General features: G+C 34.1%; 1 protein-coding gene across 1 annotated transcript; it reads left to right on the forward strand.

Moving 5' to 3' along the window:
* Nucleotides 1-1,689: 1,689 nt before the first annotated feature.
* LOC124541118 (homeobox protein GBX-1-like) lies at nucleotides 1,690-17,531 on the forward strand. Its single transcript, XM_047118957.1, has 3 exons — nucleotides 1,690-2,190; nucleotides 15,776-15,960; nucleotides 17,100-17,531. The coding sequence occupies exons 1-3, from the start codon at nucleotides 1,821-1,823 to the stop codon at nucleotides 17,487-17,489; spliced, it is 945 nt and encodes a 314-aa protein (XP_046974913.1). The 5' UTR covers nucleotides 1,690-1,820; the 3' UTR covers nucleotides 17,490-17,531.
* The last annotated feature ends 1,585 nt before the right edge of the window (nucleotides 17,532-19,116 follow it).

Raw genomic sequence — 19,116 nt, forward strand, 5'->3', positions numbered from 1 at the left:
ACTAATGACCACGAGGTGTGTTTAGATTGAACATGTTACACTAAAAAGCAAACTCAAAGTATTAAAACTATACTAAGTGGACTACTTTTATTAATTGTATTAGTGTAAACGAATAAAGACCCATGATTGTCCAGCAGTGGACAAACATGGGCTGCTGATGACGATGATGATGATGATGAAACAAAACTTTCTTATACAAAAAAAAAACAATATTCCGCTGAATTTATTTAACTAGTTGTTTTGAAGTATGACTTGTTTACTTACTAACCGGTGGTAGATATTTGATAATCAATCAGATAGTGTAAAGGATCTTTATTTAAAGAAGATTTAGAATGTGTATGAAAGATTGAGGAACTTTTAAAAGTTTAGTAATAAGCTTTACTTGAAGCCAAACTATAAGCCTTTGCTTTAGTACATGGTAGGTTACTAGAATATGGACAACAGGGCACCAGAATATCTGATACTCGATGGTGGTTTTATGCAAGCCCGCCCATAGTACCTACCTGGGCATCATACTCAGTGTTGTGGTAGGTATTTCGGCTTCAAGGGCTAGTGACCTAATCTAACTACAGGCAAGAGATATAACATCTCAACTCCCCAAGTTGGTTCATTGGTAACAAAAGGAATTGCTTATATTTATTACAGCGTTCAAAACAACAGAATATACCATACATTTAGACTATGAAATAGAATTATTGGAAAGATATATAATTTGAGATATTGTTGAAAAAATCTAGGTAACTTTTGAAATTCCTGGGTCTTATTGGGACAGTCCAGTTATAAATGCTTTACTAATGAAGTCACCTATTATGACAATATATTTTTTTAAACAATTTTATACATCACAAGAGTCATTCAAGTTTTAAACAGATTATAAAACATTACGTTTTTATAAATTAAGTGTTGATCACCTTTTATACTTATATATCAGAATTAAGAGGTGTATATATGTATATGCCTTAATAACTTCTAACACTTGTCAAATTAATAAAAATGCTTTGTCTAATGAATGAAATGGTTGTCTATAACAGACAATTACTTTCCATATCTCGTTTTAAGTTCACCTTTTTTCTATAAATAAATCTCAATCGACATTTATCATTAATCTATTCAGACCATTCTCGTCTAGATCTATTTCTATATTATCGTTCCAGTACAAAAGGAAGACGCAATAGTCTAAACGCAGCACAAGACGATAAACTTATACAAAGTGCTGACTCGCAAAACACTCTGATCACCACCAATTACCCGTGTACTAAGCGGTCACAAATATCTATATCAACATCTCTTTCTAACATACACAAAACATATACATCTATCCCGCTTTAACAACTCAGTAAACTGTTCTTAATCATCCTGAACTTTCATTCCAAACGTCCTAAAAATTGTCAATATTACAGGAATTTGTGCTTTATTCCTATCAAATTAAGTTTCAAAAATATTTGTGATCTATTTTCTTAAGGGCTTGATTATATTCGTGGTTAAATAAATGTTATTTCAAAGTCATAAAATTTAAAATAAAAACATCAATGGTAGTACTTAAGACGTTCTGGCAGTGAACTGTACAATAATAACAGTGGTATTACGACGTTAGTAATAAAGCTTATGTTCGCTCAGCCGACGTTGGCATTAATAAAATAAAATTACACTCAGTATACACCCCGTATGTGGGCGTGGCGGGAGCGAACATCGTACAACACGAGTACATCACTACGATGCCGCGGAGGACGCACGTTCCGCGCGTTCCATATTCGAATTTTTAAATTTTTTTTTATCGCGTGTGTTGTGGACAGTGATTTGTTATAAACATTTTATGTGAAATGGAGTCCGAATTAGAATCGCAGACCAAGAAAAAGGCGCCAAAACCTTTTTCAATAGAATCATTAATAGGCGACAGAAAATCACCAGAAATAGACATAGAGAATAATATATCGGAATGTTCTAGAAATTCAGAAGACGAAGAAGTCGAGAGATCGGAGGGATTGGATAGGATGAGATATTATTTGAACGCGCCATTTTTGCAACAGAATGTTAATTTTCCTTTCCTTCTCGGTTATCCTGAACCATGGTTGTCAAGAATGTTCAGTTCTGTTCCCCCACAAGCGCAAGAGAGTAGAGAGGAGAAGAGAGAGAGTCCAGTGAGTGTTGGAAGTGAAATCGATAGTGACGGTGCTGAAGACACTACACAAGGTATATGGAAACTATTTACGTATATACAAATACATACTATTATTAGACTTAGAATATATAAAAATCAAATATACTTTATTCAAGTAGGCTTTTACAAGCACTTTTGAATCGTCATTTAACAACTATATTAAGAAAAGCTGCCACCGGTTCGGAAAATAGATTCTACCGAGAAAAACCGACAAGAAACTTAGTAGTTAGTCTTTTTTAACATTTAAAAAGAGTCATGTTTAATTTTATAGTCTGTGACATGCAGTTTTTTCTAGTTATATAACAGTAAAAACACATAAATTCGAAAAACATTTAAAATATTTTTTTATAGTTATCCTGTAAAACTTGTATCACATGTCTTATTGTTTTGAAAATTAAAAAAACGTTCAAACGAATAATCCAGTAAATCTCGATAGAATCGACGTTCCAAATTTAATATTTTTTTAATGGCAATTTAATTTTCTATTAAGACCTTTTTTGAATAAACTATTTATAGGCAATTTATAGGCCTGTTTTAAATTATATTTGTTTAAAAATATATCGTAAGCCGGATGTTGACTTACTCGTACTGTTTAAACGACGCACGTATAATTGGGCAATAAATAAAACCATTATTTTTTATGTTTCACCATATTTGATTACTGTGTTGTTAATACGACTTACAATAATAACAATTTAATACCTCAATTAAGAAACCATTATTTACATAAGAATTATTGTATTAATTCTTTAAGTATACACAAATACTAGCGACCAGCCACGGCTACGCACGGGCGCCATATACTAAATATACCACAGAATTTGTTTACTTACGACATCACATTACAAACTTCTACAATTATCAGTGTTTCTTTTCTATATTGTCCATGTATTATATACAAAAACCTTCCTCTGGAATAACTCTATCTGCTAAAAAAACCGCATCAAAATCCGGTGCGTAGTTTTAAAGATAAAAGCATACATAGGGACATAGGGACAGAGAAAACGACTTTGTTTTATACTGTATAAGTCTTGACCGCGTGCAATGGTGGCAAGAATGCTTGCAGCATTTCCCCGTCGAATCGCAATTCCGATCCTCTGGGCAAACGAACCAGCCCTCCTGTCACCAGTGGAGGCAATGAGGCGAGGTGTTATACTTCTTTCTTTTAAGTTGTATGCTGTGACATTTCATAGGGATTAGACAGCTTTCACGGTAGCATGCGTAAGCGATCCCGTGGCGCCCGCCGAAAGACGGAGAGGGTACCGCTGGTTTTTTAGTGGGTAAGCCCGGTGTGCTTGGGCGCACTTTCGTCAAGGGCTCCTTGGAATCCCCCACACCTCCCCACTTTCCATCACGTGGGTGAAGCGCGTAAAGCGTTTTTTCAGCGAGTAAAAAAAGGGGTTAGACAGCTTGTATGATTTAAAATGTATAAATCTAAAATGTATAAATTCTACATCTATTTGGTCTCATCAAAAATCGAAGTGAATCCGTATTTTTAAATGACACCCTCGCCCAAACATCAAGGATTCCTTACCTCATCAATGCGCCACTGGCATTGAAGACTGTCCCTCACTGTAACTCATCCTTCAAGCTGGAACACAGTATTGACTGCTTGACGGTACAATATATGATTTTTTGGTTTGCAACCCCAAGGTCCAAGAATTTCAACAGCAAATAGGGTAAAAACATAATTTGCAATATTTGCATCTTTTGTATGCTTCAACTTTTCCGTGGCGGCTCCAGCTTTTAACATTTTTCTCTTTACTTGGTGGTAGGGCTTTGTGCAAGCCCGTTTGGGTAGATACCACCCACTCATCAGATATTCTACCGCCAAACAACAGTATTGGTATTGTGTTCCAGTTTGAAGGGTGAGGCAGTGTAACTACAGACACAAGGGACATAACAACTTAGTTCCCAAGGTTGGTGGCGTATTAGCGATGTAAGGAATGGTTGATATTTTTACAGCGCCATTGTCTATGGGCGGTTGTGACCACTTACCATCAGATGGCTCATATTCTCGTCCGCCAACACTAAAAAAAACTATTTGATATGAGAAGGAACATGTCATCGCATGTAGCGTCTCAATTTAGGGTCCGTCCTCGCTACCTGAGAACCAATGTCAGTCCATCAGGTCTCATACCATCATCTCCAATAATTCCACGAGACTTAATATGTTTATATAATACATGAGACAAAAAAACCCGCTGAGTTTCTTTCACCGGTTCTTCTCAGGTCAGGGTGTTTTCTTTTCCGAACCGGTGGTAGTGTTTCAATTGACCATCAATAAGAAAGTGTAATGCTTCTATATTGAATAAAGTTATTTGAGTTTGAGTTTGCAGGAACGTCGAAAGTCTAAGACTCTTGTATCGTATCAATAATTATAACTTTGCCTATCTGCTATTCGAATTAAATAACTTTATTTGTTCATTGTTTTTATCGTGCATTAATTAAGGACCCCCATTCCACCAAAGAATTATCATGATGGATAAAACCACGTTTAAGATTTGTTATTGCTTTTATTTCGTGGTTATCTATATTATATCTTTATTTATATTATTATAAATATGAAGGTAAAAGGAAAATTGACATTCCAGTTGAACTCCATTCAATGTTCCTTCTTTGTTAATAGCAATTCATTTATCGATTCGGACCGTCGAAGCCTCCACTCAATTATAAGTCACCACATCCCATTACCATTAGCGTTGTAAATATTAACAACTCTGACTCCCAGTGGCGGACTAACAGGGGACGGCTCCCTCTGGTCTGGGGGAGGGGGGCAACTGCATCAGCGTTCCCTTGATCAAATCAAATCAATTTTATTCAAGTAAACTTCACAATGAAGCGTTTTTGAATCGTCAATTATTAAATACTATCACCGTGTTGTCTTAAATTTTCGCGATTATTACACATTTAAATAAAACTAGTTATAACGGATTTGAATCGCGTATATTAATGCATTAATATACGCGATTCAAATCCGTTATAACTAGTTTTATTTAAATGTACTACCACCGTTTCGGAAAGCAGCTTCCAGCGAGAAGAAACGGCAGGAAACTCGCATAGTTACTCTTTTCAAATAAACAGATTTTCAATGCTGATCAAATCCTAAATAAGACTAACAATGTATAGCCATCTAGACTTGTTACACATATACATAAACACTTCTTTATACAAACAAATGTAAACTGAAAGAAAGCTTGAAAATTACTATTTTTTTAGTTGAGCGGGGGCTCATTCTGTTTTGCCGCCCCGGGCCTCTGATAGGCGTAATCAGGCAGTGCTTACGTCACCAATGTGCTACCAACCTTGGGAAATAATATATTATGTCCATTGTTGCTGTATTTGCACAGACTCACTTACCTTTCAAACACAACGAACCTATTTCCTTATATATCCTATGAGTGGGTGATACCGGATGCTCTGCACAAACCTACCGCCAAGATATATGTATGTATATGCTATGCACCGCTATATAATTATTTTGGTTTATATCAGTAGTTCCCAAACTTATTTTTCTCGTGGACCACTTTTAAAATTGTATTGGTTTCGGTAGACACCCTGCTGCTACGATTTTACCACATTCTTAAAGTCACCAAAAAATAAAAACTGTGTCGCTTCTGAGTTCTGTCCCTATATTCAGATAGGTAAAATAAAAACGATTAAAAGTAAATTATCTAAAACTTTACTCATTAAAAGAATAGAATTACCTACAAGAAAAAATGGGTATAAATTACTACAATTTTGCTCTTTACTCTCAAAAGCAGATAAATTTTCGATTAACATCTTATGGACCCCCATTTTTTATTCACGCCTACGTAGACCCCCATCACGACTCCCGTGGACCCCTGGGAGTCCACCTGGACCACTTTGGGAATCACTGGTTTACTTGACTCTTAATATACTATAGAATGTCTTCATTACATAGTATAAAACCAAGTCGCTTACCAGAATATATCCCTACGAATGCACTATTTAATATTACACAACGAATTTTGGTGCGTTTTTTTTTAATATATAGAGTGATTCAAGAGAAACGTATACAATATAATTAAGGTACTTAATTTAATAAAGAATGGAGATGTTGGATTTCTCAAAATCGCTTCGAAAATAAACCATTATTTGTCGTTAAAAGTAGAGGATAATATTAATATATTGGTAGTTATTGTGGGTTATCCCTTAATGATAGATATATGTATATTCCGCAGACTTTTGTAGAATTGCAAAAAAAGTAAAAAGTAAAGCAACAGCCTGTAAATTTCCCATTGCTGGGATAAGTCCTCCTCTTCCATTAAGGAGAGGGTTGTGAACAAATTACACTACGCTGTTCCAATGGCAGAATTTCGATGAAACTAGACACATGCAGGTTTCCTCACAATGTTTTCCTTCACTGCCGAGCACGAGATGAATTATAAACACAAATTAAGCACATATACATAGTGGTGCTTGCCTGGGTTTGAACACGAAATCATCGGTTAAGATGCACGCGTTCCAACCACTGGGCAATCTCAGCTCTGGTTTGCAATACTGTATACTATTTTTATCTACATATATCGTAAAGTTCAGCCAGCGTATGCAATGTAAGCGCAGAAATGTGGCTATTTATGACATCATATTAGAAACCTAAATCATCAGTGATTCTCTACAATATTACGTATGTATTATACATATAAATCTTCCTCTTGAATAACTCTATCTATTGAAAGCAGTAATCTTTAACAGAACTAACTTGTGCTGGATATGTTATTGCACAAAGACAGGTCATCATCCATCTACAATTAGGTCTGCTGTCTTCCAGGCAGGATACATTACATGCATATATAATTGTAATTAACTAACATGACTGTATATTTGAATGTTGAAAAAGAGTAACTACTATACTTGCCGATTTTCCTCGGTAGAATCTACTTTCCGAACCGGTGCTACCACCGGAATCTACATTCGGAATCTACATTGACTTAAAATAGTTGTTAAACGACGATTCAAAAGTGCTTGTAAAAGACAAATTGAATAAAGTATATTTTGATTTGATTTGACGTCATACATCATGATCAGACAAAATAGGAATTCAATCTGTCAAAATTGTTAGAAGCTTTTGAGGCACGATTGTTTAAAGACTTCTTTTATATAGGCTGACGAGCAAAATGGCAACCTAAGGGTCATCTAAGTAGTCACCCCCGCCTATAGACAATTGTGCTGTAACAATATTAACAATTTCTTACAACATTGGTGTTGTACCTACCATCCTTGAGAATTAAGATTGTGATGTAGATGTCCCTTGTACCTGTTACACTGGCTATTCAAATCAGAACATAACATTTTTACTGTTAAGGGGTAGATATTTGATGAGTGGGTGGTACCTACCCAGACGGGTTTGCACAGAGTCTACCTTTAGGTAAACTCGTAACTTCAAACTCAGCGAAAACAATCGGTATTTCTCACATAGTTGATCCTGTCAAATATATTGTAATCTATAATGAGACATACATATATCAGCTGAGATGGCCCAGTGGTTAGAACGAATCAAACTTATAATGTTTCATTGCCCTCAATTATCAAATCATATCAAAATCAAAATATACTTTATTCAAGTAGGTTTTTACAAGCACTATAGAAACATCATTTAACAACTATATTACGTCATGGCACCACCGGTTCGGAAAATAGATTCTACCGAACCGCCAAAACACTGAGTAGTTACTCTTTTATATATAAAATACAAAGTTGTTAGTTAAATATAAGTCAATATGTAATATCTATACTAATATCATAATTCGCAAAATATCAAAATTGTGCCAGGGATTTGTAAAATCCTGTTTGTGTATTTATCACTCACTCATCTTAAATGTTCTACTGGTTAAGAGCAATACGATTTCATATCATATTAAATTGTTTATATAATATATGAGACAAAAAAAACCCGCTGAGTTTCTTTCGCCGGTTCTTTTCAGATCAGGGTATTCTCTTTTCCGAACCGGTGGTAGTGTTTCAATTGACCATCAATAAGAAAGTGTAATACTCCTATATTGAATAAAGTTATTTGAGTTTGAGTTCAGTTTGAGTGTTGTCCTGTTCCGTTTGATGAGCGAGTGAGCTAATGTATCCAAAGGTACTACAAGAGACTTAACACCTTAGTACCTATGGTTGTTAACATTGATAACATAAAGAACGATTAATATTTCTTCCAGGACCAAAGTAAAGTCTCTTCCTATGGAAGTAGGTTAAACAAACCTTATATTTACCTATTATTTACATTTTTCATCCGATTTGCCTATAACTCAGTTAAAAGGTGCCCTACTAAGAGTTAATGATTAATATATCTTTATTTATAATACAACAAAAAGATAATTTTTGTATAAGTTCATGAACTTATACAAAAATTATCTTTAAAAAAAACATAAATATCAAAATCTCTGATGACAGAAGTCAAGTAATAAAACTTTTCTGAACGAATATCAAAAGCAATATGACAAATGTCAATAAATCGACACTAATTTGTATCGGCACTCACAAATATGTACACAATACACACTATTTCACGCTAATTACGTTTTAAAATCACATATAAAGAAATTAGTGACGGCTCTACAGATGAAAAAAAATTGTCACGCCACTAGAAAGCATATGTAGCGTGAAATTATGATTTCTGAACGTTCAAGAGTTTTGGCGCGAAATACGATAACAAGGTGACAGCTGAAATTTGAAATGATTTCAATTTTTTTTTTCGAAGCTTATTTAAAATTGTCAAAGATTGAATGCGGTAAAATAAAAATAAATAAATGTGTAGTTATACACATCGATATATTTACAATGAAACGATCGGATCGCCTCCTGGCTATGTATTTCAATACATCATTACCCACATAGTATAAAACAAAGTCGCTCACCGCTGTTTGTCCCTATGTATTCTTAGATATTTAAAATTACACAACGGATTTTGATGTGTTTTTTTAATAGATAGATTGATTCAAGGGTAAGGTATATACACGTATAATGCATGTTCAATATAGTAGTGAAACGCTGACAGTTTTAGAGGTTTCTGAAGTTAGGTCGTATATAAACAAATGATGTAGCTAAAAGCGACGCCGGCACTAGCATTCAATATATTATTATGTATTTAATTTAAAAAAAAAAGTCCCGGTAAGGGTGTTTTCTTTTCGGTGGCAGTGTTCTTAATTTGAAAATCAATAAGTGTAATGCGTATATTGAATAAAGGAGTTTGAGTTTGAATTCAAGCGTAAAGTCGTGCTTCATATTCAATTATTATAAGTAAGTGTGCATTAGTATGAGTGACGCTCGTGCTTACAAGATGTCTCTGTGTGCGTGAGACGACTAAGATTTTATTAATACTAATTAAATTATATTAATTATATTATATTTAATTATATTTAATTATATCGAGCTGAGATGCCCCAGTGGTTAGAAAGCGTGCATCTTAGCCGATGATTGCGGGGTCAAACCCAGGCAAGCACCACTGTATGTATGTGCTTAATTTGTATTTAAAAAATTCATCTCGTGCTCGGCGGTGAAAGAAAACATCGTGTGGAAACCTGCATGTGTCTAATTTCATCGAAATTCTGTCACATGTGCATTCCACCAACCCTCACTGGAATAGCGTGGTGGAATATGTTCCAAACCCTCTCCTTAATGGAAGATTATCTCAGCAGTGGGAAATGCACAGGCTGTTACTTTACTTTACTTTTCAAATTATATTTGTTAAATCTATTTTATTGAAAAAGTCATTGAACTTGGAGTAAACTGTTTTTGATTTTTAAGCTTTTATTATTAAAAGAAATTAAATAAAAAAATATTTTTTCTTATTGATGGTCAATTGAAATTCCATTATCATTGTCTTTATTAATATTTTTATTACTATATTAATTACTAATGTAGTAGTGTGTGGTCAAATTGTAAGATCGCTTGTCAAATTTAAATTAAAAAAAAAGTGGAAGTTGGGTCCGATCAGCCTTACAACGTCCACGGCAGGCCATGTCCTCCTAATTGACGCCACTATGTCTGATCCAGTCATAGTCTCCAAGCGATATACCTACATTATTATTATCTATATATATTTGTATATCTGTATTTATGCCATACTAGTTGTTACCCATCCTTCGCACGTTTTAAGGGTTTGATTGTTATGTGTTAGGCGGAAAAAGTAGCCTATGTCCTTTCTCACAGTTCAAAATGGCTTTACACCAAATTTCATGGAATTCGGTTCAGCGGTTTGGTCGTAAAAGACCGACAGACAAACAGTGTTACTTTCACATTTATTTATATTAATATAGATTTAGTGGTAGAATATCTGATGAGTTGGTGTTGCCTATCCAAACGGACTAATACAAACCCCATAAGTAAAGTTACTAGGTAATATCAAATTGCCTTGATTAAGAAAAGAATACATTTTAAACTTTGCCGTTTAGTGAATTCAAATCGTTTGTAAAAAATACATTGGTAGAAAAAGCATATTATTCGATACAATATTTTATAGATGATAAAAAAGCGTGGAGTTAAAACCTGTTGACTTCCAAGCAGGATATATTAATTCAAATAATTGTATTTAATTAACATGACTTTGTATTTTTAAATGTTGAAAAAAAGTAACTACTGAGTTTCTTGCCGGTTCTTCTTGGTAGAAACTACTTTCGGAACTGGTGGTAGCTTCACTTAATTGTAAAATGACGATTCAAAAGTGCTTGTAAAAGCCTACTTGAATAAAGTTTATTTTAATTGATTGATTGATAAGATTGTACTTATGTTTGCACATTGGTCTACTATAATACACTGACAGAACCCATAAACGACATAAAAGTTAATTAAATCGAATTAATATTTTAGATAAGTATGCAACCTTTTTAGATTGAAGCAAATAAAAATGTCGTGAGTGTTCATAAAATATGAGCATGGATGTGGATGGATATAGAGGTAGAGGACGACCAAGGAAACGATGGATGGATTGTGTGAAAGATGATATGGTTAGAAAGAATGTTACTTGTGAGATGACGTCTGACAGAGAAGTATGGAAGGAGAAGACATGCTGTGCCGACCCCAAATAGAATTGGGATAAGGGCAGGAGGATGACGACGATGATGATGAATGATGTTCATAAAAAAAAGCAAATTAAATAGATCTTAGATAGATCACATGCATGTAAATTATTTTCGCTTTGTTTTCAAATGCGTTTAAAATGTTGTTGCCATTCTCTGTTTGCAATATTAAAACAGCCCCTTTTCACTCAATGTATGAGTTTTTTCGGATAATCTCTGAAACGGCTGGATCGCTTGACGGGACTTTCACTGGCAGATAAGTGATATAAATGTAATGGGGTAACTACTATGCTCCAACAATTTTTTTTCTTAAATTCAAACGCGTGCAAGGTCGCGGGCACAGCTGGCTATTAATATTTTAAAAACAATAAGCCGTAATATTAAAAATTAAAAAATATTATTAATAACTAAAGTTATTAATTTCGGGATATTTACCATGTTTTTTATTTTTATTCGGTGGAGCTCGATATTTCGACATTATTACGAATGTCTTGTTCACGAAACAAATAGATAGATATAATTCGAATATTATATCTATATTTTTGTCTTGTGAACAAATAATAATCGAAATTAATATGTAACTTTAGTATTAAAAATAACCATGTTAATTTAAAATCTAGTATTATTAATATTAAACAATGGAGAAATAACATATTTTTTAAAATGATTACTAAGCAAGTATCAATAGCGCATCTATTTACTGACCTTATGAGGAAGCAGATTTTGATTATAGTTTTCTCAATAAAGGAAACGCTAAAATAATCAATTATTGGGATAATTAGTAATTCCTTAAAAATAGACGTTTTATAAAGAAAGATAATAAATTAAAAAAAATTGCAAAATCAAAATTTGTACTATTCTTAAAAAAGTAAGAATTTTAAACATACATTTATTTTTCAATTATTATTCAACACCATCTTGCTCTTTTTCGAATTTAAAATGTTCCGGATTTCTAAGTATACGAAAACAAATATATCAAACATTTTATTTTAAACAAATATCCTGCCAACGATTTAACATTCGACCGCATTTTACTCGACAGTGTGAAAAATTTAAACCGATCCGGAACGTGACTGACATCACTAGTGTCGTCCGTTTATCGAAATTTACCGATAAATATCCGATTCAAGCGAAACTGCATATTAAAGTTTACGAACGATTTAACTTCGCCGCTGACTTTCGAACGCACTATTTACGAATTCGAATTTTAAATTCCGAACGCGCCGCAACGGCGGGAACTCTGCTTTATTCGTTTACAAGTTTATTTTTTTCTTTTATATCAGAGTTTTTAGTTCTTATTGCGTTGGACGAGAGTCGATTTTCATTTGTGGTTGTTTTGAAGTAATTTGTTACGTTTTTACAATTCATTTGACGCGTTCGATAACTGTCAATGGCTGTCGCGTATGAAATGAACATATTTATTCGTTAAAGGGATCTTTTTATCGGATTGTTTCATGGAAATTGTTTTTTTTTTTTTATCGATTCTCGATTGACACATTGACTTTACAATTCTAAGTAATTCGTCTCATTTCTTTATGGCTGGCTGGAATCATTGTTTAGTCAAAATTTATTTAGCTTTTATACTTTAATTTGAAGTATTTTATTGCGCATATTATGTCTCCAAGCGTGCTTCTCTTTTTAAATGGTTTGTTTTACATTGCGAAATTTATTTAATTTACATTATTATAAATTTATATTAGATATGCTTTCAATTATATACTTATTGAATATTCAGACATCATATATATTTTATTAAAAACAATTTTAAGGTCATGTTATATTTAATTCTTTGTTATTTTTGGCCACAAGATAGTCCATTAGACATCCACCTACCTAAGCTGTAAACAAATCGTATATTAAGTTTGACCAGTGGAAGATCTAATGCGATCAATATCAACAATACAAAAGTTTTAAAAGTTATTATAAAATTATTAAATACCACAGAAAAAGTTTGCTCGAAATTTAAATTCAGCAAATCCAAAATATATTTAAATAGAGTAGAAATCATGTCGTTTATGCCCTTTTCAAAATTCGGTCTTTAATTTTTTTAGAGTATTTTGCATGAGTAGTCTGGTTTACATAATTGAACGTTTCGAGTCCTGCAATTATCCCTAGGAACTAGAAAAACCTACCAAACAACAGTGCTTAATATTGTTGTATTCCGGTTTAAAGGGTGAATGAGCCAGTGTAACTACAGGCACAATGGACATAGCATCTTAGTTCCCAAGGTTGGTGGCGTATTGACGATGTAAGGAATAGTTAATATTTCTTACAGCGTCATTGTCTATAAGTACTATTGACAACGTAACATAAGGTACTTATTTGTCAATCAATATTAAAACTATACCTACGTAAAGAATGTAGCAGTTATGTTGTCTGAGACAAATTATGTTTCTGTTAGCTAGAAGTGATTTATATAAGACGACCTCCGTGGTCGAGTGGTGTGCACAACGGTTTCCATGGGTACGCCACTCCGAGGTCTCAGGTTCGATTCAATGTAGATTATCATTAGTTTTCTATGTTGTCTTGGGTCTGGGTGTTTGTGGTACCGTCATTACTTCTGATTTTCCATAACACAAGTGCTTTAACTACTCACATTGGGATCAGATTAATGTATGTGATGTTGTCTCATTTATTGCATATTATCATATTTATTTATTATATTGTCAGTATGTTTGATAAAAAATAAATAAATTCTAATTAATTGAATATGAAACACTTAACAGATAAATACCTAGACATATATTATTGAGCAGTGGCGGTTTTACCAATAGGCTAAGTAGGCTGGAGCCTAGGGCGGCAGATTTAGAGGGGCGGCAAATTTAGCCCAAATTTGTTATTATTTTACAGAAATTAAAAAAAAAAATTATATGTATACACACGTCCGTAATCCGTACACTCGTTACTACATAGCGGGTTGGAAAAATAATCTAGTAACTTACAGAAATATCACCTAGTTTATAATCATACTAATAACGGGAAAAAACCGACGTAATGAGGACGATAGAACACAAATCATAAATGTTGCAAAAAAAAGTAGGAGCGGCAAAAATTGCATAGCCTACTAGCCTACTTGCGGCAGATTTGTAAATCCGCCACTGTTGTTGAGACGTAGACAACATATATCGCCGAGACAACTGGACGTCGTATAATCAGATTCGAAATTTGTTCATAATTAATTAATCATATTCCCTATTTAAACTCATTTATATAAAAGCAAAATACCTCTCACTAATTAATCATGAAGTCTCAGAAACTATGCCGCCTACAAACTTAAAATTTGGCAAGTATCTTCCTTATAGGGTGAAACCTCTGCTGAGAACGGATATTACGAAACTCTACCCCTTAGGGAGTTAGTTGGGAGTTCGTATAAAAGTCATAGGACTTTTGAAGCAAGACTTAGAATTTAAAATTGTATGCTCTATAGATAGTGTGGAGGTATACTAATGATGGTTTATAAATCAACCCCCTTTGGGTCATTTCTGGTTATAGTCAGTAATTAAAAAAAAATTACTTGGTGGTAGAGCTTTGTGCAAGCCCGTCTGGGTAGGTACCACCCACTCATCAGTTATTCTACCGCCAAATAACAGTATTGTTGTGTTCCGGTTTTAAGGATGAGTGAGCCAGTGTAATTACAGGCACAAGGGACATAACATCTTAGTTCCCAAGGTTGATGGCACATTGATGATTTAAGGAATAGTTAATATTTCTTAATATAAGGTAATGGTGACCACTTACCATCAGGTAGCCCATATATACATATATATCATAAAAAAAAAGTTTAACTGCTGAATTTCTAGCTGGTTCATTCCAGTAGAATTTACTTAATTCCAAACTGTATATATGAGCCTGAAGAAAATTTTGATTGCGACCTAGAAACCGTTCAGTCTTCTCAATACACTTCACGGAAGTATTTTCTACGTCAGCATCATAAAAATCACATAAAACGGAATGTCCAATGTCCGTCATTACGCTTTACACCGGCAGGGCGGGGCGCTGACTGCGCGTGGCCGAGCTTTTTTATCACTCGCTAGATTACATGGGGATGTTACTGTCCAATCATCTATATTTCAACCTTAGTAACAGTCTGTAGTTTTTTCCTTCTTTGTAAATTTCCCACTGCTAGGTATAGCAGTGGGAAATTTACAAAGGCCTTGCCAGGCCTTCTCTCCCATTAAGGAGAGAGTTTGGAACACATTCCACTACGCAGGTGGAATGCACATGTGGCAGAATTTCAATGAAATTAGACACATCCAGGTTTCCTCGCGATGTTTTCCTTCTACGCCGAACACTTCAATGCAGATTGGTGGAATGCACAAGTGGCAGAATTTCGATGAAATTAGACACATGCAGGTTTTACTCACGATGTTTTCCTTCACCGTCGAGCACGAGATGGATTATAAACATAAAATAAGCACATATTTATAGGAGTGCTTGCCTGGGTTTGAACCCGTAATCATCGGTTAAGATGCACACGTTCTAACCACTGGGCCATCTCGGCTATTTTCTCAATGACTCCAATTTCTCGAAAAGTAAAAAACAATAAATAGTAATAAATCTAATTCACCATCAGGTAACGAATCAGAACCTGACCAGGAAGACGCAGATACGCCCAGAGAGAACAAGGCGAGAAGACGTCGGACTGCTTTCACGTCGGAACAACTCCTCGAGCTGGAGAGGGAGTTCCACGCGAAGAAATACCTCAGCCTCACGGAGAGATCTCAGATAGCATCGGCGCTAAAGTTGAGTGAAGTACAGGTATGTTGACAACCAAATGTTCTTAAAATTTTTGACTTTGACATTTCTAACTTTGCAGTTTCAAAAATCTAAATCTTTTTTAAAAAATACATTGGCAAGGAAGACATATTATTGAGTACAAGATCATACAGATGATAAAATTGCGTAGAATTAATACTTGTTAAATTCCAAGCAGGATATATTACAAACATATATAGGTATTTTTAAATGGTGAAAAAGAGTAACTTCTTTCTTACCGTTCATCTCTGTAGAATCTACTTTCCGAACCGGTGGTAGCTGCACTTAATATAGAAAAAAAACTTTTTAAATATCGATTCAAAAGTAATTGTAAAGGCCAACTTGAATAAGCTATGTTTTGATTTTGATTTTGAAATATTAATACTTAATGCTGTTGTATTGATTTGAAGTTGAAGTATGAGGGTCAAACATCTCGATTCCAAGTTCTAGAAGTTTCAATCAGCGTATTGGTGTTTTTTTATCTATTAATTGGCAGACGAACATATAGACCACCTGATGGTAAGTCATCACCACCACCCATAGACAATGGTGCCGCAAGAGATATTGTTTCCTTTCATCGCCAATGCGCCACCAAGCTTGGGAAGTAAGATGTTATATCCCTTGTGCCTGTAGTTACACTCACTCACCCTTTAAACCGGAACATTACAATACCGAGTACTGTTGTTAGCCGATAGAATATTTGATGAGTAGGTGGTACCGGGTAAGACATTAAAGGGATGATTAATATTTTGTATAGTGCCATTCCTATGGTCAGTGTTGTCTTTGACCCTCATGTAATTTTTGTCCAACTTATTTCCCATAAATACAAACGAGCTTTGCGAATGCTCTAGTAATATAGATTATATATGCTATAAATAAATATAAATATTGGATAACAACACATACATTACTCTGATCCCAATGTAAGTAGCTGTTCAGTACCTGTTATGGAAAATCAGAAGTAACGACGACACCACAAATACCGAGACCCAAGCCAATATATAAAACGAATGAATTTTCTACATCTACTCGGCCGGGAATCGAACCTGGGACCTCGGAATAGCTTACCGATGAAAACCGGTGTACACACAACTCGACCAATAAATAATGAGATTATAAAATTATATCAATCATTGTTTCAGGTAAAAATATGGTTTCAAAATCGACGAGCGAAATGGAAACGAGTGAAAGCCGGCTTAGCGTCCGGCAGTCACGCCGGCGGCAAAAACGGTTCCGGCACGAAAATCGTCGTACCCATACCCGTCCATGTCAACCGTTTCGCGGTGCGAACGCAACACCATCAGATGGAAAAACAGAATCTTCAATACAAAATGGACAGAAACCAACCGTTACCGGGAAATTTACTGCATTCACAGACATCCGCGTTTCTATCGGCAACGAAAATAACCGATAATCGACACGAATCGGTAAATTTGAATATCAATCGCAGCACTATATATGACGCTTCCAGGCTGATGACACCGACTGTCAATTTGAGACATTTCACGAATCAAAATGGCCGACTCAGTTAATTTGTTTTTTTTTAAATGTATTATGTAAATAAGTGATAAGCAATTGCCTAAAGTAATTATTGTATAATAAAATTATTATTAAAGATTGTGTGATTATGTTGGATTTTTATTTTTTTTTAATTATAAATATGACGATTTTTTTTTCTTTACTATAGACAATGGCGGATTTACAAATCTGCCTCTAGTAGGCTATTAAAGTTTTGCTGCCCCTACTTTTATTTGCAACATTTATGATTTGTGTTCTATCGTCCTCATTACATCGGTTTTTTCCCGTTATTAGTATGATTATAAACTAGGTGATATTTCTGTCAGTTACTAGATTACTTTTCCAACCCGCTATATAGTAACGAGTATACGGATCACGGACGTAATATGTATACATATAGCTACAAGTTTTTTTTTCTGTAAGATAATATCAAATTTGGGCTAAATTTGCCGCCCCTCTAAATCTGCCGCCCTAGGCTCCAGCCTATTGGTAAATCCGCCACTGACTATAGTAGCAAAGGTTTACACTGCTACCAACATCAACTACACATCATCAAATCTTTATTTAATCACTATTCCAATGTAAGTAAGAAAAAAGATAAACAAAATTATATATATAACAATATTATATTTACGTATTTCATACTATTTGCTAATAAATCAGCTCTATTGTGCACTACTAATAGTTTACGATAAATATATCTTTATTTATACATAACTATTGTAATTAAGCAGGTATTTCTACTTAAATTTAAATTCCGATGACATTTTTGACAACGTTTTTTCCGCCATTATTTTGCAAATCCATAGTGAATATCATCGACTAATCAAGCTCCAATGAAATCGTAACAATATGCTGTGAGTTGCTGTATTTAGCTTTTTCTATTATGCCTAGAATAAAGTATTAGTATTAATAATTAACAATTTTAAAAGGTTTCTTCTCAACATAAAATTCATTTTTACTGTTGCAGTTAATAATCGAAATTCGTTATTTCGCTTGTCCTTTTATATTACACTGGCTCACTCACACTTTAAATCTGCACAATAATTAACTATGACCGTTTTTGACAGTCTTAGAATCTTATAATGTCTCAGAACACAGACACGGCCCTTTAGAAGAGGTTATATATTACAGTAAATATATACGAACGAATAAATCTGAAGAATTGAACTTTGACTCTCTCTCTCTCTCTCTCTATGTGTGTGTGTGTGTGTGTGTGTGTGTGTGTATGTGTGTGTGTGCATTTTTTCAATATTATTAATAATTATTGAGGACCATTTCGTATTTACTTAATAAAATTCAGTTGAATCTATCAAAACTTATAGACACTTGAAGTTTACGTACTAATATTATTTTATTAGTCGCTTCTTTAGCTATATAAGGAATGTGAATAACTGAACGCGACTAAAATGGCAACAGCATATACATATAACATAATTAAATTGTTTGTTTGTATGTTGGAGGATAATCTCCGGAATAAAGAAAAAAAAAATCCTATAGTGCGTTATCCTTGAAGGTATAATTTATATTTACGTCATACTAGTAGTCGCCCGCGGGTTCGCACGCATTGTCTGGGATTATGTATTAAAAGTGACCCTATATTAGTGAGGTAAGTTCACTTGACGCCTATCGCCAGCTGAA

Source organism: Vanessa cardui, chromosome 27 (assembly GCF_905220365.1).
Source record: "Vanessa cardui chromosome 27, ilVanCard2.1, whole genome shotgun sequence".
Lineage (NCBI taxonomy): Eukaryota > Metazoa > Arthropoda > Insecta > Lepidoptera > Nymphalidae > Vanessa > Vanessa cardui.

What these genes read in the sequence shown, in the direction of transcription:
- LOC124541118 (XM_047118957.1), top strand. Translation starts at nt 1,821, where the DNA reads ATGGAGTCCGAATTAGAATCGCAGACCAAGAAAAAGGCGCCAAAACCT. An exon ending in TGCTGAAGACACTACACAAG is followed by an intron (nt 2,191 to 15,775) that starts GTATATGGAAAC and finishes ATTCACCATCAG; the next exon opens with GTAACGAATCAGAACCTGAC. An exon ending in TAAAGTTGAGTGAAGTACAG is followed by an intron (nt 15,961 to 17,099) that starts GTATGTTGACAA and finishes TCATTGTTTCAG; the next exon opens with GTAAAAATATGGTTTCAAAA.